Here is a 12,923-nt window from a genome sequence, read left to right on the forward strand (position 1 = left end):
GAGAAATAGAACAACTACTGTTGCATGAAAAGGATACGATAATAAAAGTCTGACACAGCAATGATTACAAAGATGAAGATTAATAATTTACAGCGTCGATTTTGTGAAATTTTTTGCGTGTGTATGTTGGTAACGGTTTGTATAAACTAAAACTTAAGAATGTGTAGACTTTGTAGTGATTCATGATCTTTTATGTTACACAGCGAAAAAATTTGCAGAAATTTACGACTAGTAAAAGATTCAGAATAACGGGTAAACTATTGTATGATAAAACATGTAAAACAATGAAATTGTAACGCTTACGAGTATGAGAACGATTAGGAAAACACACGATAAATAGTTTATGCAATAAATATATTGTATGGTGTGTGCGAGTTGGTAAATAGACGATTACTAAAGTAAATGGGCATTGATATGCGATTGTAGTACAACTGATAACGCGCAGGAAGTATTATCAATTTATAATACATGGGTGATATTAATAAATGGTGATGTGCATGTGTGTTTGTGTGTATGTGGATAACGCTTATATTATAAATATATTTTTGGTTTTCGTTTTTTGTAGTTACACGATTTTAAAACATTTTTAGAAAAGTCGCCAATCAAATTTTTGGTAGTAATTTTTTGCTTTCCGTACGGCCACATGCACACACACACACACTTCTATTTTTTGAATGTTACAACACTTATACACATATACAGATGACTTTTTTGAAGAATAAGATATGAAAGATGAAAAATTTTGGAAAAGTTTAAGGAATTTATGCTTGAAATTAAATTTTATTATGAATAATTGGCGAATGATTTACTGTTAAGTTGGGTGAAGTGAAGGGCGACACATAAAAATAGTTTGTAAGCATTTTAAGGGAAATGTGGCGGGTCGTGAGCAAAGTGGAGGACGCGGCAAAACCATGCCACCTTGAGTTTTTGCTGCAACCACGTATTTTTTCTTCCTAATTATGTTTTTATCTTCATTAAACTGTGCTGCCTTAAATTCTACTTGCTTTTGGTAGTCACGTGACCGATTCTTCTTATGTATATACGCTAAGAACTCTGAACAAAAAATATTTTCTAGCACATTTTGAAATTTTTTTATATTTTCAAATGTAAATAACAGTGTATATATGTATATGTATGTATGTGCACTTATGCCCTTTGAATTACAACAGAAATGTCTGTTATGCCGTATGTATAGAAAATGTTAGCTTGTTGGTGTAAATTAATAAAGCTTCGCATGGGAATAATACCGAAAACACATAATTCAAAATTAAAATATGCCAGTAAATGGAATTTGAAATTGAAATAAAACTAAAGACAAAATAAGAACATGTATTAAAGGCTTATTTGAATTTTTATACGTACTTGCACGTCCCACCATTTGGACGGCGCGGACGCCTTTCCTGAATGTGGCCACTGTTTCGTTCATAGAAATACACACAGTTTATTTTGTTTGACGTTTTTTGTTTAGAGAGGAAGGTGTGAAAAGGTAATGACAGAATAATGAGAGATTTATGTTGATATTTTTTTTGTTTTTCGTTATTCTAATCAAAATGAAATCACAGAAAAAAGGAACACAAAATTACCAAAACCAAAATTTAGCACATAAGGAAATAATGTCGAAATGAATGAAAAAAACTGACAAAACAAAAGGAATGCTTTTAATTTTACAAAGTAGAAAATTATGTTTTAATACAACAGACGTGACACATTATCCATAGCCTTAAGTACGAAAACACTAGATAGTGTTTGAATATTTAGTAGATAGTTATTTAAAGTATTATATTTTAGTCTGTATATATATATAATATAAGGATAAGTAATCGCAGAGCTCGTACCAGTTATACTATCTATATTTCATTGAGCTGCTTAAGATGGAGTTTTATATTTGTTTAAATCTATCGAAATTATTATATATTTTATTTTGTAAAACTTACTTTTTTGAACAAAAAGTTGATTGTTTAAGAAATCTCGATAAACATTTCAGTTTACGATATTTTTTATTTACTTTGTTTCCTTATTGTTTTTACGTCTTGTAGTTTATATATTTCTGTGCAGCTAGCAATTAATTCCCAATATTAAAAATGTTGACCTGCCCATTAATGTTTATTACTTGATATCAAACAGTTAATCTGCTAACAGTAAATTTAAGCTAATATTATATGTGCTTTATGACGTCACTTTAGCTCATGTTGACTAGAAATAGTACTTTATAGCGTCTTTAAGGGGTTATATACACATTTGAAGTTCAAAAAATTAATTTTTTTTTTTTATATATATAGAACGTACATATTTTTGAGAATATTCTCCGAAAATTTGTTGATCAAGTAAATAGCTTCGGAGTTATGAGTGTATTTTCTAATAATTTTTTAACTTAGTGTTATCGGCTCCCAAAATTTTAAATGCGTTTTTCTCGAAATGCTTTTTCAGAGTCGCTGAGGAAAATTTTGTCACAAACGATTGGACCAACTTACTTCAAAATTCCACACGACTTCTAAGATAAATTTGTCAAGATATAAAATCTTGAATAGTTCTATAATAATAATAATATTTTTCTGGTTTTTGGATTTGGATCTTAAATAATTGTTAGGATAAACATTTTACTATCGTAGGTCCTCCTCTTGATAATTTATGGAATCAAGAACGTTAATTTGATGATGAATCGCCAAATATTGAGATACATTAAACTCTATAAATGTACATTTTTTTATTTATTTATTAAATAGAACGCATTTTCAAAAAAAAAATCAAAAAAAATTTCTGACTTGCAAGTGGATATAGCCCCTCTGTTTTCAAGTAATTGTAGAAAATCTATATCAATGATATGTAGGTAGGTAATGTGGCTGTCTTTCGACCCACCTAGGCCTTTAGGAGGCCCATTGTGATACCACCGGGACTGTGGTCCCCTCTCTCTATTGGCTCCTCTCTGAGGCCACCCCGTACTTCTAATGAACTTCATCAGTGAGACAAGTTTTATCCGCGCAACCTCCGAGACGTCGTCAAAGACCCACGACCGATGGCTGCGATTATTTTTCTATATAGTGCTGCACAATCGCATAGAAGATGTTTAATGGTCTCCTCCTCTTCTACTTCCTGACATCTTCTACATTGGTCGTTATATGGCGTACCAAGTCTACTTGCATGTCTGCCTATTAGACCGTGGCTTGTTAGTACTACTACTACTGCCATAGGGACATAAAATCTTTTTTTTTCTTACGATTAAGTATTATCGAAAATTGAAAATTGAAGTAGGTAAATTCATTAAAAATATATGAATTTAAGATTTACATATGGAAGAAGTGCAAAGAGATTGTTATGATGATAGTGAGATATTGTACAACGGTGAAACATCAGCCACTCTTCTTGTACAGTATGAAGATGATATGTGTATCTGCATAAATGTTATATATTCCAGTGACTGACCCTCATATAGCACGTATTACCAGCTTTATCTGTGTATTTATTTGATAATCACTGTATCTTAGTTTGGCTTTCACTGAATCTGTCAAAACACATGGTTCAAGAATCGATCGTCATTCATTGACTGAAGTCTGGGGTTCGTTCAATTATATAACATAAGCTTATTTAAGGTAACGTGAGTTTCATTGTATTGTTGAATATGTTACTCAAAAGTTGATCAGTTTTAAACGTACGACTGAAATATTTAAGAATTCAAAAAATATTGAACAAGTGTTTTGGGGAGTCTACTCTCTCATGAACACAAGTATTTGAGTGGCAAAAAACATCGAAAACATGCCGCATGCTTTTAAACCGTCGTGTTGGCATCAGAGAGATAGCAGAGGTTATCAACATCTCTCATTGATCAACCCAACAAATTTTTGTTAATGTTTTGGGTATGAAACGTGTCAATGTCCAGTACCAAAAGACCTGAGTTTTTTGCGAAAACGAAATCGAGTAGTGGTCGCAAAAGAGATGCTTGACTATGTAGCTGACGAATATGGTACTGGTGACGAATATGGAGTCAACACTATCGAACAATTTAACGACGGGAATTCTAAAAATAAACCAAAACCGAAAAACCCAAAATTATTTTAAGGCTATTCCAACCGAGGCTTATAACAAGGGTATAGAAATTAGATTACGCATTGGCATGCTTGTATTGGCTTAAAAGGAAGCGATAAAAAAGATTTGTATCGAAATACGTTGTCGACTATCGAGCCTTTGTGAAATTAAGGCTGAAACCCATTGGATCTCACAGCTTACCTCTACTAATCGCATCACCTGTATAATCTTCATACATACAATATATCTATAGGATTAGAGGAAGATGATACATATCTTTTTCGCCCTAGAAGAGTTCATATGGGACTTTGTTATTCTTAAATTATCATGCGGTACTTAAATTTAGCCTTAAACAATTAAATATTTAATATAATTATTTAATCTGGATAATATACTCTGGATATATAATTAAGTAAATTTTTTTAATTTTATAATCTATTATCTTCCTGGTCTTAAGTTATTTGTTTCAAAAAAAACTATTATTTTTAAAAATTTTTAATATATTGTACTATCTACATCTTCTAAAAGCTTCGAAGTTAAGTCGCTGAGGGAATACGTGTTTTAAGCTTCAGCATAAAGGGTTAATATCTGTCTGAAATTATAAAGCTTTTTGTGGAATGAAATATTGTACATATCTAAATGCTTTATGTTTTAGCTCCTTTTAAAGAATGGCTAAGCTTGTTAAAGAGTAAATATATAATATTTTTAAATTCAACAATATAATTATTTTTTGTTGTATAGATAAAGAAGGTTTTTTGGCTTGGAGCATTTACAGAGCAACCCATATTTGGGGTTATTAAAATATAGGAAAATTTTTTTTTTTTTTATAGTGAACTTATGAACCAATATAATTGCATTATCTTCCGTAAAAAACTTTTAAAACTACCAGCTCAAGTTTTCGACTTTCTTTAAGAGTCGTAATATTAGATTAGATAAGCGAAGCTCAGGTTATAATTATGTCTACATAAAGAACGTGTTGTATTAAGCTTGTATTGCCCTAATGTAAGCTCGTTCTAATTAAAGCTTCGTCAGCAATTCTCTTGAAGGATAGGTATTTCGCCTACTTATCTGCATGGATAACTGTACAATTTTGAAAGCGGCTTATGTATGGAAATTGTTTTGCATTATTTTTTAGTGGCAACTTTTACTCTACAAAGTTGCTAAGCAATACATTTGATGGGCATTTAGTATTTTAATTTTTTTTTTGGTTTCTTTTTATTTTTTAGCAATTTAATGTGGTAGAAGAGAGAGTAAATAATCATTAACTCCATATAGCAGCCAAAAATAGTTAAATATATACACATAAATGGAAAGTATATAAGTGTAGTATGTAAGTGTAGGGGCGTTACAGTTATGTACGCTGTATGTAAGTATGATAAGGCACATTTAAAAGAAATTGCGAAAATTACATGAAATAGCGCAGCTTTGCTTATGCAAAAAGCCATTTAACTATTGTAACTTCTGGTTTAGTTAACTTAGGTATAGTTAACGCTTTTGTTAGGTACTTTAGGCAATTGCTTTGAATTAATGATTTTAGCAATTTACTTTTTATTTACTGTAATAACTATGTATTTGGCAACGTAACGCAATGCATTTTTTTTATTTTTGTTATGTGATTTTTTACGCATTAATTTTGGATTAAGCAAATTTTGTTTGGATTATTGACTAAAATTATTGTTATTATTATTATTACTATTAATTTTTTTAGGGTTTTTGTTTGGCTAATTTGCATACCCTCCATTTGATTAAGGACTGAGGTAATGCCTTGATTCACCATTCCGGTCTGCATCATAATCATGCCCACATCTGTAAGATGGTTTACAATTTGTTGTTGTTGTTTGGTTTTGCTTCAAATGTTTATATAATACATATAAGAAATCAATGAATGTTTTAATTTCGATTTGAGTTTCCAAAATATAAATATGCATATGTAATTGTAAATGTTAATGTATAGCTACTACATAAACACTTATGTTTTAGTATTAGTTAGATATATTTCGCATAAGTAAACGATGCGAGTGATTGATGAAATTCGCTATTAAACTGGTTTATAGAAGACTTACTACCTTTGGCATAGCGAGGCGCGCAGAGGGGACATTGTATTTGTAAAAGAATCGTTGCTCATATCCTTACCCATACGATATATTATGTTAGTATATGATAGGTTATATTTTTTTTTGTAAATAGTCCAACGAACAATGCGAGAAATGCCTAGTATATTCTTTGATATAAAGCAACATAATTGAATTTAAATAAATAAATTTTAGCAAACTGATACTCGAATATTTAAAAATAATTATACAACTTCGGCGTTTATTAAAAAAGTCAGACTGAGTATACCGACATTTTTTTTACCTGCTGTTTTATATAATGCGTTACAATAATTTATGAATACAGTTAGCTGTGTCCGTCTTTCCGTTCATTTGTTTATAAGCGAATTGTTGAGATATCGATCTGAAATTTTGGCATCTTCTATTCATTCAAAGAATGTGCTCGTTTGTCGGAATCGCCGATATCGGACTACTATAGTATATAGCTGCCGCACAAACAGACCTATAACAATCAAGTTCTTGTATAGGACACTTTTTTCTTCACTAAATTTTACGCAAATTATTGTACAAGGCAACGCTACAATCTCCGAAACTATTGTTTAGATCGGACGAATATAGCATATAGCTGTCATACAAATCAGAAGATCTAAATTAAGTTCTTAAATGGAAACTTTTTTTATGATCGGTATTATGTCTTCGGAGAGTAAAGCTTAAAGAATAAAAGAAACTAGTGTTGAGGAATTGTGTACGTCCTAGTTGTGCAAATCCTTAACACAAGACCAAACAATCTACAAGAAATATTATCATCAAGTTCTAAGCCATTTTTGTGAGATAATGTTGCACCATAATAACATATTGCTTCAGCCGCCGAACTTAGCTATTCTGCGAATTTTCGGCTTCCACAACTTAAGAGAGTTATGAAAGAAAGTGAAGTTACTGACGTCATTACGGTTGAAGTAAAAGTACGTCAAATAGCAAAGGCCTTCATGTCAACAGAAAAATTGTCGACGGGTTTCGATGTTGGTACCATTAAGTATCGTAAGAAATTTATTTTCATTATTCGTAAGATTTTCAGTTATTAATGAAATATGCTATATATTATATAATTGTTACTAGTTACTCTAATATGTATTCAGCCTTAGGCCAATCAACAGCTCGTTTATAAATTATTTTTACATACGATTAAAAAATCTTTAAAAGACATAACTTCGCATTATTTGTTGCACTGTCTACACTCATCGTTGAGCTGTCTAAAGCCATTCCATCGCCAAGAGGTTTTAAGGCAGCGCATACTTTTACGAATTGGTACGTGTCAAGAAGACCAAAAGCTTGCGCTACTGCTGCTACGAAAGAAATAAACAAACGGTTCTTCAAATGCGCGATTAGTGTTTAAGCTGCAGCGGCGTGTGTGTATCCTGGCGTAGCGAAAGCCGCATCCAACGCAACTAAACTTTTAACCAAAACGTTGTAATTTAACTAAATTTCAATCGCAATTGTTGTTGCCGTTTACGATAGCGATTAGTCACAATAGGCACGTAGCTAGGGGGTTTCATAAGGTTGCCATGTCTTTATAATTTTTTTTTTAAACTTTTCCTAAATTTTAAATTTTGTTTTTTAAACTTACGATACTTTTTATTTTTTAAATTGTTTTAATTTTTATCTATGTTATAAATCTTTTAAATTTTCCCATACTCTTCTCATCAGCAGCACTATTGCATACAAGTACTAAAGTGTACTTAGGAATAAGCAAAAGAACGCAACGTATTTCTTATTATTATTATTACAGCTACTTGAGTAACTAATACATATTTACAGTTGTGTTGGTTGTGCCTACTATCATTTCATCAAATCATGTTGAACAGCCGTTTAATACTGTATTTAAAGTAAGTTGTTAAAATGTTACGTATACGCACCTACGAATTCTTTGTCTATGCTCTAAACGCAACTGATTATATATTCTTTACTTATTTATAAATAGAGAGTTGTGTAATATGTTGTGAAACACTACAAGAACGTATTTACATTTGCTTTGTAACAAGTGTAAATTTGTATAAACATTGGTATATACATATATATATATATAGTTTTATATAATCTTTCCAACGTATTGCAGTGATGTTTATGTTTACATACAATGCTTTTGGGTGAATGATACCTAATTTACTTTACCGAAAATACATACAAACGCATAACTTATTTTTCTACATACTCATGTGTATATATGTATGTACTATATATTGCTTAAGTTACTGTTTATTTGTAGATTTAATTTTTATACCATAATATTTAGACCTGCAAGTGTGTGTGAGTGTTTTATTAATGTTTTTGATAATTTTTAATTATTTTTTGTTTGGGTATTTTGTGCGAGATTAGATAAAAAATCGAGCAACGTGCAATTTATATAGTTTTATAGTTAAACAAATGTGCTCTCCTGTGCTGCTATGGGTATATAGTTTACTTTCAACGTAAATGTATAGCCTGCAATACATTTTCAAACGGTTTCGAGTACTTGTAATGCATATAATTACTTGTAGACATCAAATTGCACGTTCGTAAACTTTATCGAATCTCTACCGAAACTTCTGCTTATAAATCTCTATTATACATACTTATTTAGCTGTACAAATATATTTGTAATTGATTACTGTATAATTCTCATAACGAATACCAATAATTAGGCATATATGTAATTCAAATACCTAAGTAGCAACATTGCAAGTCCAAATATTCAAATATATAACTACGTCTGGTGTCATCAATCAATCAATTAACCATAAATATGGGGCAATTACATAAGTGGTATATAACATACACTATAAGGGGCTCATACTTGCATTTGTAATTACATAACTGTATACATATGCATATGTAATTATATTATTACCATATAAATGCATAATCTTTGTTTTTATTACATAATAATGTACGTATATGTTTATGAATATTCTTTATTGTTTGGTTTTGAGTTTGTGCCAGTCCATGCACTGCTCATCAGCAATTAGAACATTGACGAGCTAACAAAAGGAAAAAGCAATTTACGTTTATGTGCAGATTATTTAGATTTGATATAAAAGGGAAAGTTTAAAAAAATTCTTGGTTTAAAGTAACTTATTCGGAAAAAAATTGCAGTAGTGTGTTTCGTTTGTGTGTGTCTGTTCCAAAAATGATTTAATGTGTTTAAAGCCAATTGCAAGATAAAAGAATGTTATTTAATTTGTATGTAAATTCTAATTAAGTGTGATATTTATTTCATTCTTAATAAGAGAACTCGGAACTGATAAATATTTTTTAAATTAAAAGCCCTCTTAAAAGTTTATTTAAAAGAGCAATAACTAAATCTAAACTGACATAATTTGCAATTTAAGAAAATACTGTCGAGTTCGCTTTCACGAAAGTTGAGCAGTATAATATATTGTGAAAATCGTATATTATTATAAAATTTTAGAAATGAGCTTTAACAATCAGTCCATAAGGCATCAGTCTAGGGATATATTATCAGCAAAATCTATTTTCCTGTTTTCGATTTACATATGTACTTAGTTCTTTTCTTTTTTCTTTGACTGAAAAACCTGTGCGCGATCGAAGAGAAATGTCATTTCGGAGAGGGTTAGAAAGACATAATAAAATATATGGTGTGCCCGAAAATTTAAGACACGGACTTGGACATCTCTTGTTTCAGTAAAAGGACATAGAATATGATACATGTGAAAAAAAATCCGATTCATTGTCGCCAAATTATTGAATCGTTTTATTAGCCACTTCGGCGGTGTCAATTGGCCACTTCCGCGTTGGAATTTCACGAGGCAAACAAACTTTTATCATAAAAACGATTCAGAAAACAGAAAGGTCTGAGACACATAGTTTGAATGGATGTGCTTTGAGGCCAGACGAATAGAAGTGAATTACACAATAGTGATAATGTTTGACATTTCTTCAGTAATAGACCGTTATATTTTCAGAGTTAAGACCTGTATGAAATATGGTTGAAACTGAACTGTATTGAAAAAATTTCGTTTTTAACTTCTGTCATCTTTTCAAAAACACTAGAAACGACTTGAGGTCTCAATTCTGGAAGAAAAAAATATACATATATATTTAAAAATTTATTTATCTAACAATTTGGAAAAGTATCTGTTTTTAATAAGTTCTCCTTCATTTAAACACCATCAAAAAAGTTGATGATCGTTCAAACTTTTTCTAATAATAATATTTTCATATAAATTTGTGTGTATGAAAACAATTAATTTCGATTACTAATTACTGTGCACACTAAAATTTTAAAACTTGTTTTTTAAAATAGTGTGCTAAAATAGTTAAAAAAATGTGATTTAGAGAGGTGTATTGCCATATTGAAAATAAGAAAAAAATTATTACAATTTTACTTTCGTGTTTAGTAGAAAAAATTGAAAATGTAAATTTCCTCTGTGGTTTTGCTTTACAAATAAAAAGTAGGTATGTCTCCTTGGTTTTCGGTAGTCTAGGGAGAGAATGCAACGCAGGCAAACATATTTACAGAAATCAGTCAAAGAAATTGAGAATTTATATTGAAACTTATTTTATAACTAGGTATTTTGAGGAAGCAATCATACGGTAACGGTAGTGTAAAGAGGAGAATTATATCGAAAACAAGAACAAATAAAATAGTATAGGTATATCTAAAAGAGTTTTGAAGGAAGTGTTCGGTGGAACAGGGAAAATGAAACGAAATGAAAATTGTAACAATAATAATATTTAATAATAAAGAATTATAAAATGTATGCCAAAATTAACACAAAATTTAAAATATTTTTTTTTTATTTTTTGAAAATTACAGTTTTTATAAATAAAACAACAATTTTTTCTCAGTTTTTTTGCCATTTTCTCAAGTAGTTGGTTTTTAATATTATAGTTTTTGCTTTTTGACAATTTTGTAGGATTTAGGCAGTTCTAAAAGACTTTTTTATCTTTCTTTTTATAAATATTTTTTCAATATAAAATATTTTTCTATATATATTATATATGTATTTTAAATTAAAATAAATTAAAAACTTGATTGTGCGAATTTTTTCTATACAAATATTTAAAAATTTTGCGCTGAAGAAATTATGTTGGCATTTTAATTTAAATTAGTTTAAAATTGTACGGTAAGGGAGTGTTGACATAAATTGAACTCTAAAAGTGTTAGCACTTCAAAAGTAAATTGAAATAAAATGGTCACAAAAGTAACCAAAAATTTGAATTGAGAATACTAATTAGGGTTAATTAATAAAAAATTATAATAATATGGTAATGCTAACGGATACTGGATTTTGTGGCGCTTGATTTGTAGCCTAGTAGTTGTAAGTGTTCGACAAAAACAAAATTAAAAATTTTAGTTGTAATTCCCATGAATATTTTTTATTTGAAAGCAAATTGAATTTTAAATTTGCTTAAATTTTTTCTAAAAAAAATTTCGTGTATATTATTAAAATTTGTGATAGTTCTGGGGTGTAAAATTTTGGAATCTTATTTCTCTAATTTAATTTTGTTCTTTTTAAAATATATAATTTAAGGTATTATATGCATTGTAACGTATTTTAATTAAACTAGTTTAAAAATAATTTACCTAAATCATCAAATTTGGTCCTCGGCTGTACTGTCACTGTTCGGGAGATGCGTATTGTTTTGGTTTATGAGTTGTAAATTTTTTAAAATACCATTATATAAATGTAAATATATTTATATATATTTATAATTCTATAATATATAGGCAGCGTAATATCAAATTATTTAATTTGAGTTATGCAGTTTTTAATGACAATACACAGTGTTTTTTTTTTGTTTTGTTTGCGCGGGAATACACCGACATTATGAGTATATATGTTATAATATATAAAATTATAAAAATATATGCTTCCAGAAAAAAAGATTAGCTAAATATTTGTACATGAAAGTTTAAGTTTAAATTTTAAACGATAAACTTAGATAATGGTTTTGTACTGTTTGAATATTAATATAATAATTATAATGTTAGGAACATACAGACAAAATTAAAAACTGTACTTAAGCGTGTAAAATATATTGTATATGTGTTTATATTATATAAAATACTACTACTTAAATAGACATAGCTTTATAGTAAAAGTATTAATATTTTTAATACCTCAAATTTTTCGATACCATAAATTATGTAGATTTAGATATTTGTAACGTATTGAGTATAAGCTTCAATTTAAAAGATCGTTCCCATATTATATATTTTTTTAGTACTGCTTCACAACTTACAACACGATTATACGCAGAATTACATTTTTTATGTTGTTTACCAACAGAATATTGGTTTTAATATTTTGCTTCATATAGTTTAAAGATAATAGTTGAAATCAAATTGAAAAACCAAATTCAAAAATTCTTACTATAGAATCAAAATCATTCGAAATTAATTATTAATTCCATATAAAAATAAAACTAAATAAATATTTTATATAAATCATTTAATCATTATACGCGTATAGTTATGGAAAGTTTACTTACAGTTTTTACATTTACACTTCTTGATCAATGTTTCGTCTTTGATGTCCTCATGGCAGGCTTTGCAGTAGAACCAGGCGCTAAAATTTCAAATAATTTGAAAGATGTTAAATAATCTGTTGTAGAAGTTGGTGATAATGTTATTAATATATGTAAATTAGGGTGAGCCAAAAAAACTTGTAGTTTTTTCTTATTTTGAGCTCTTAGTATTAATACTAACAAGCGCGCAGTGGGAATTATGTTTTCCTATATAAATAAGACAGGAAAATTTTCTTATTTTGTTTGGTTGTTTAATGCATTCGAACAAGTTATTGTCTAGCGAATAATTGATTTGCGTGATTCAGTTTGATTTGAAATATATAA

The 12,923-nt window shown here is 29.1% G+C and overlaps 1 protein-coding gene across 37 annotated transcripts in view; it reads right to left on the minus strand.

The window, feature by feature from the left end:
• The window catches only part of slo (calcium-activated potassium channel slo), a 122,285-nt gene that overhangs the window by 26,551 nt on the left and 82,811 nt on the right, over positions 1-12,923 (minus strand). For 17 of the 37 annotated variants that reach the window (XM_070106032.1, XM_070106034.1, XM_036357018.2 and 14 more), the window contains 2 exons: positions 12,564-12,640; positions 5,755-5,826 (listed from right to left, as the gene is read on the minus strand). In XM_070106032.1, coding sequence (XP_069962133.1) covers positions 5,755-5,826; positions 12,564-12,640 — 149 coding nt within the window. Of the gene's footprint in view, positions 1-5,754; positions 5,827-11,655; positions 11,692-12,563; positions 12,641-12,923 lie in introns of all 37 variants that reach the window. The other 20 variants (XM_036357033.2, XM_036357031.2, XM_036357030.2 and 17 more) reach the window with 2 other exon arrangements.

Source organism: Bactrocera oleae, chromosome 2, assembly GCF_042242935.1.
Source record: "Bactrocera oleae isolate idBacOlea1 chromosome 2, idBacOlea1, whole genome shotgun sequence".
Lineage (NCBI taxonomy): Eukaryota > Metazoa > Arthropoda > Insecta > Diptera > Tephritidae > Bactrocera > Bactrocera oleae.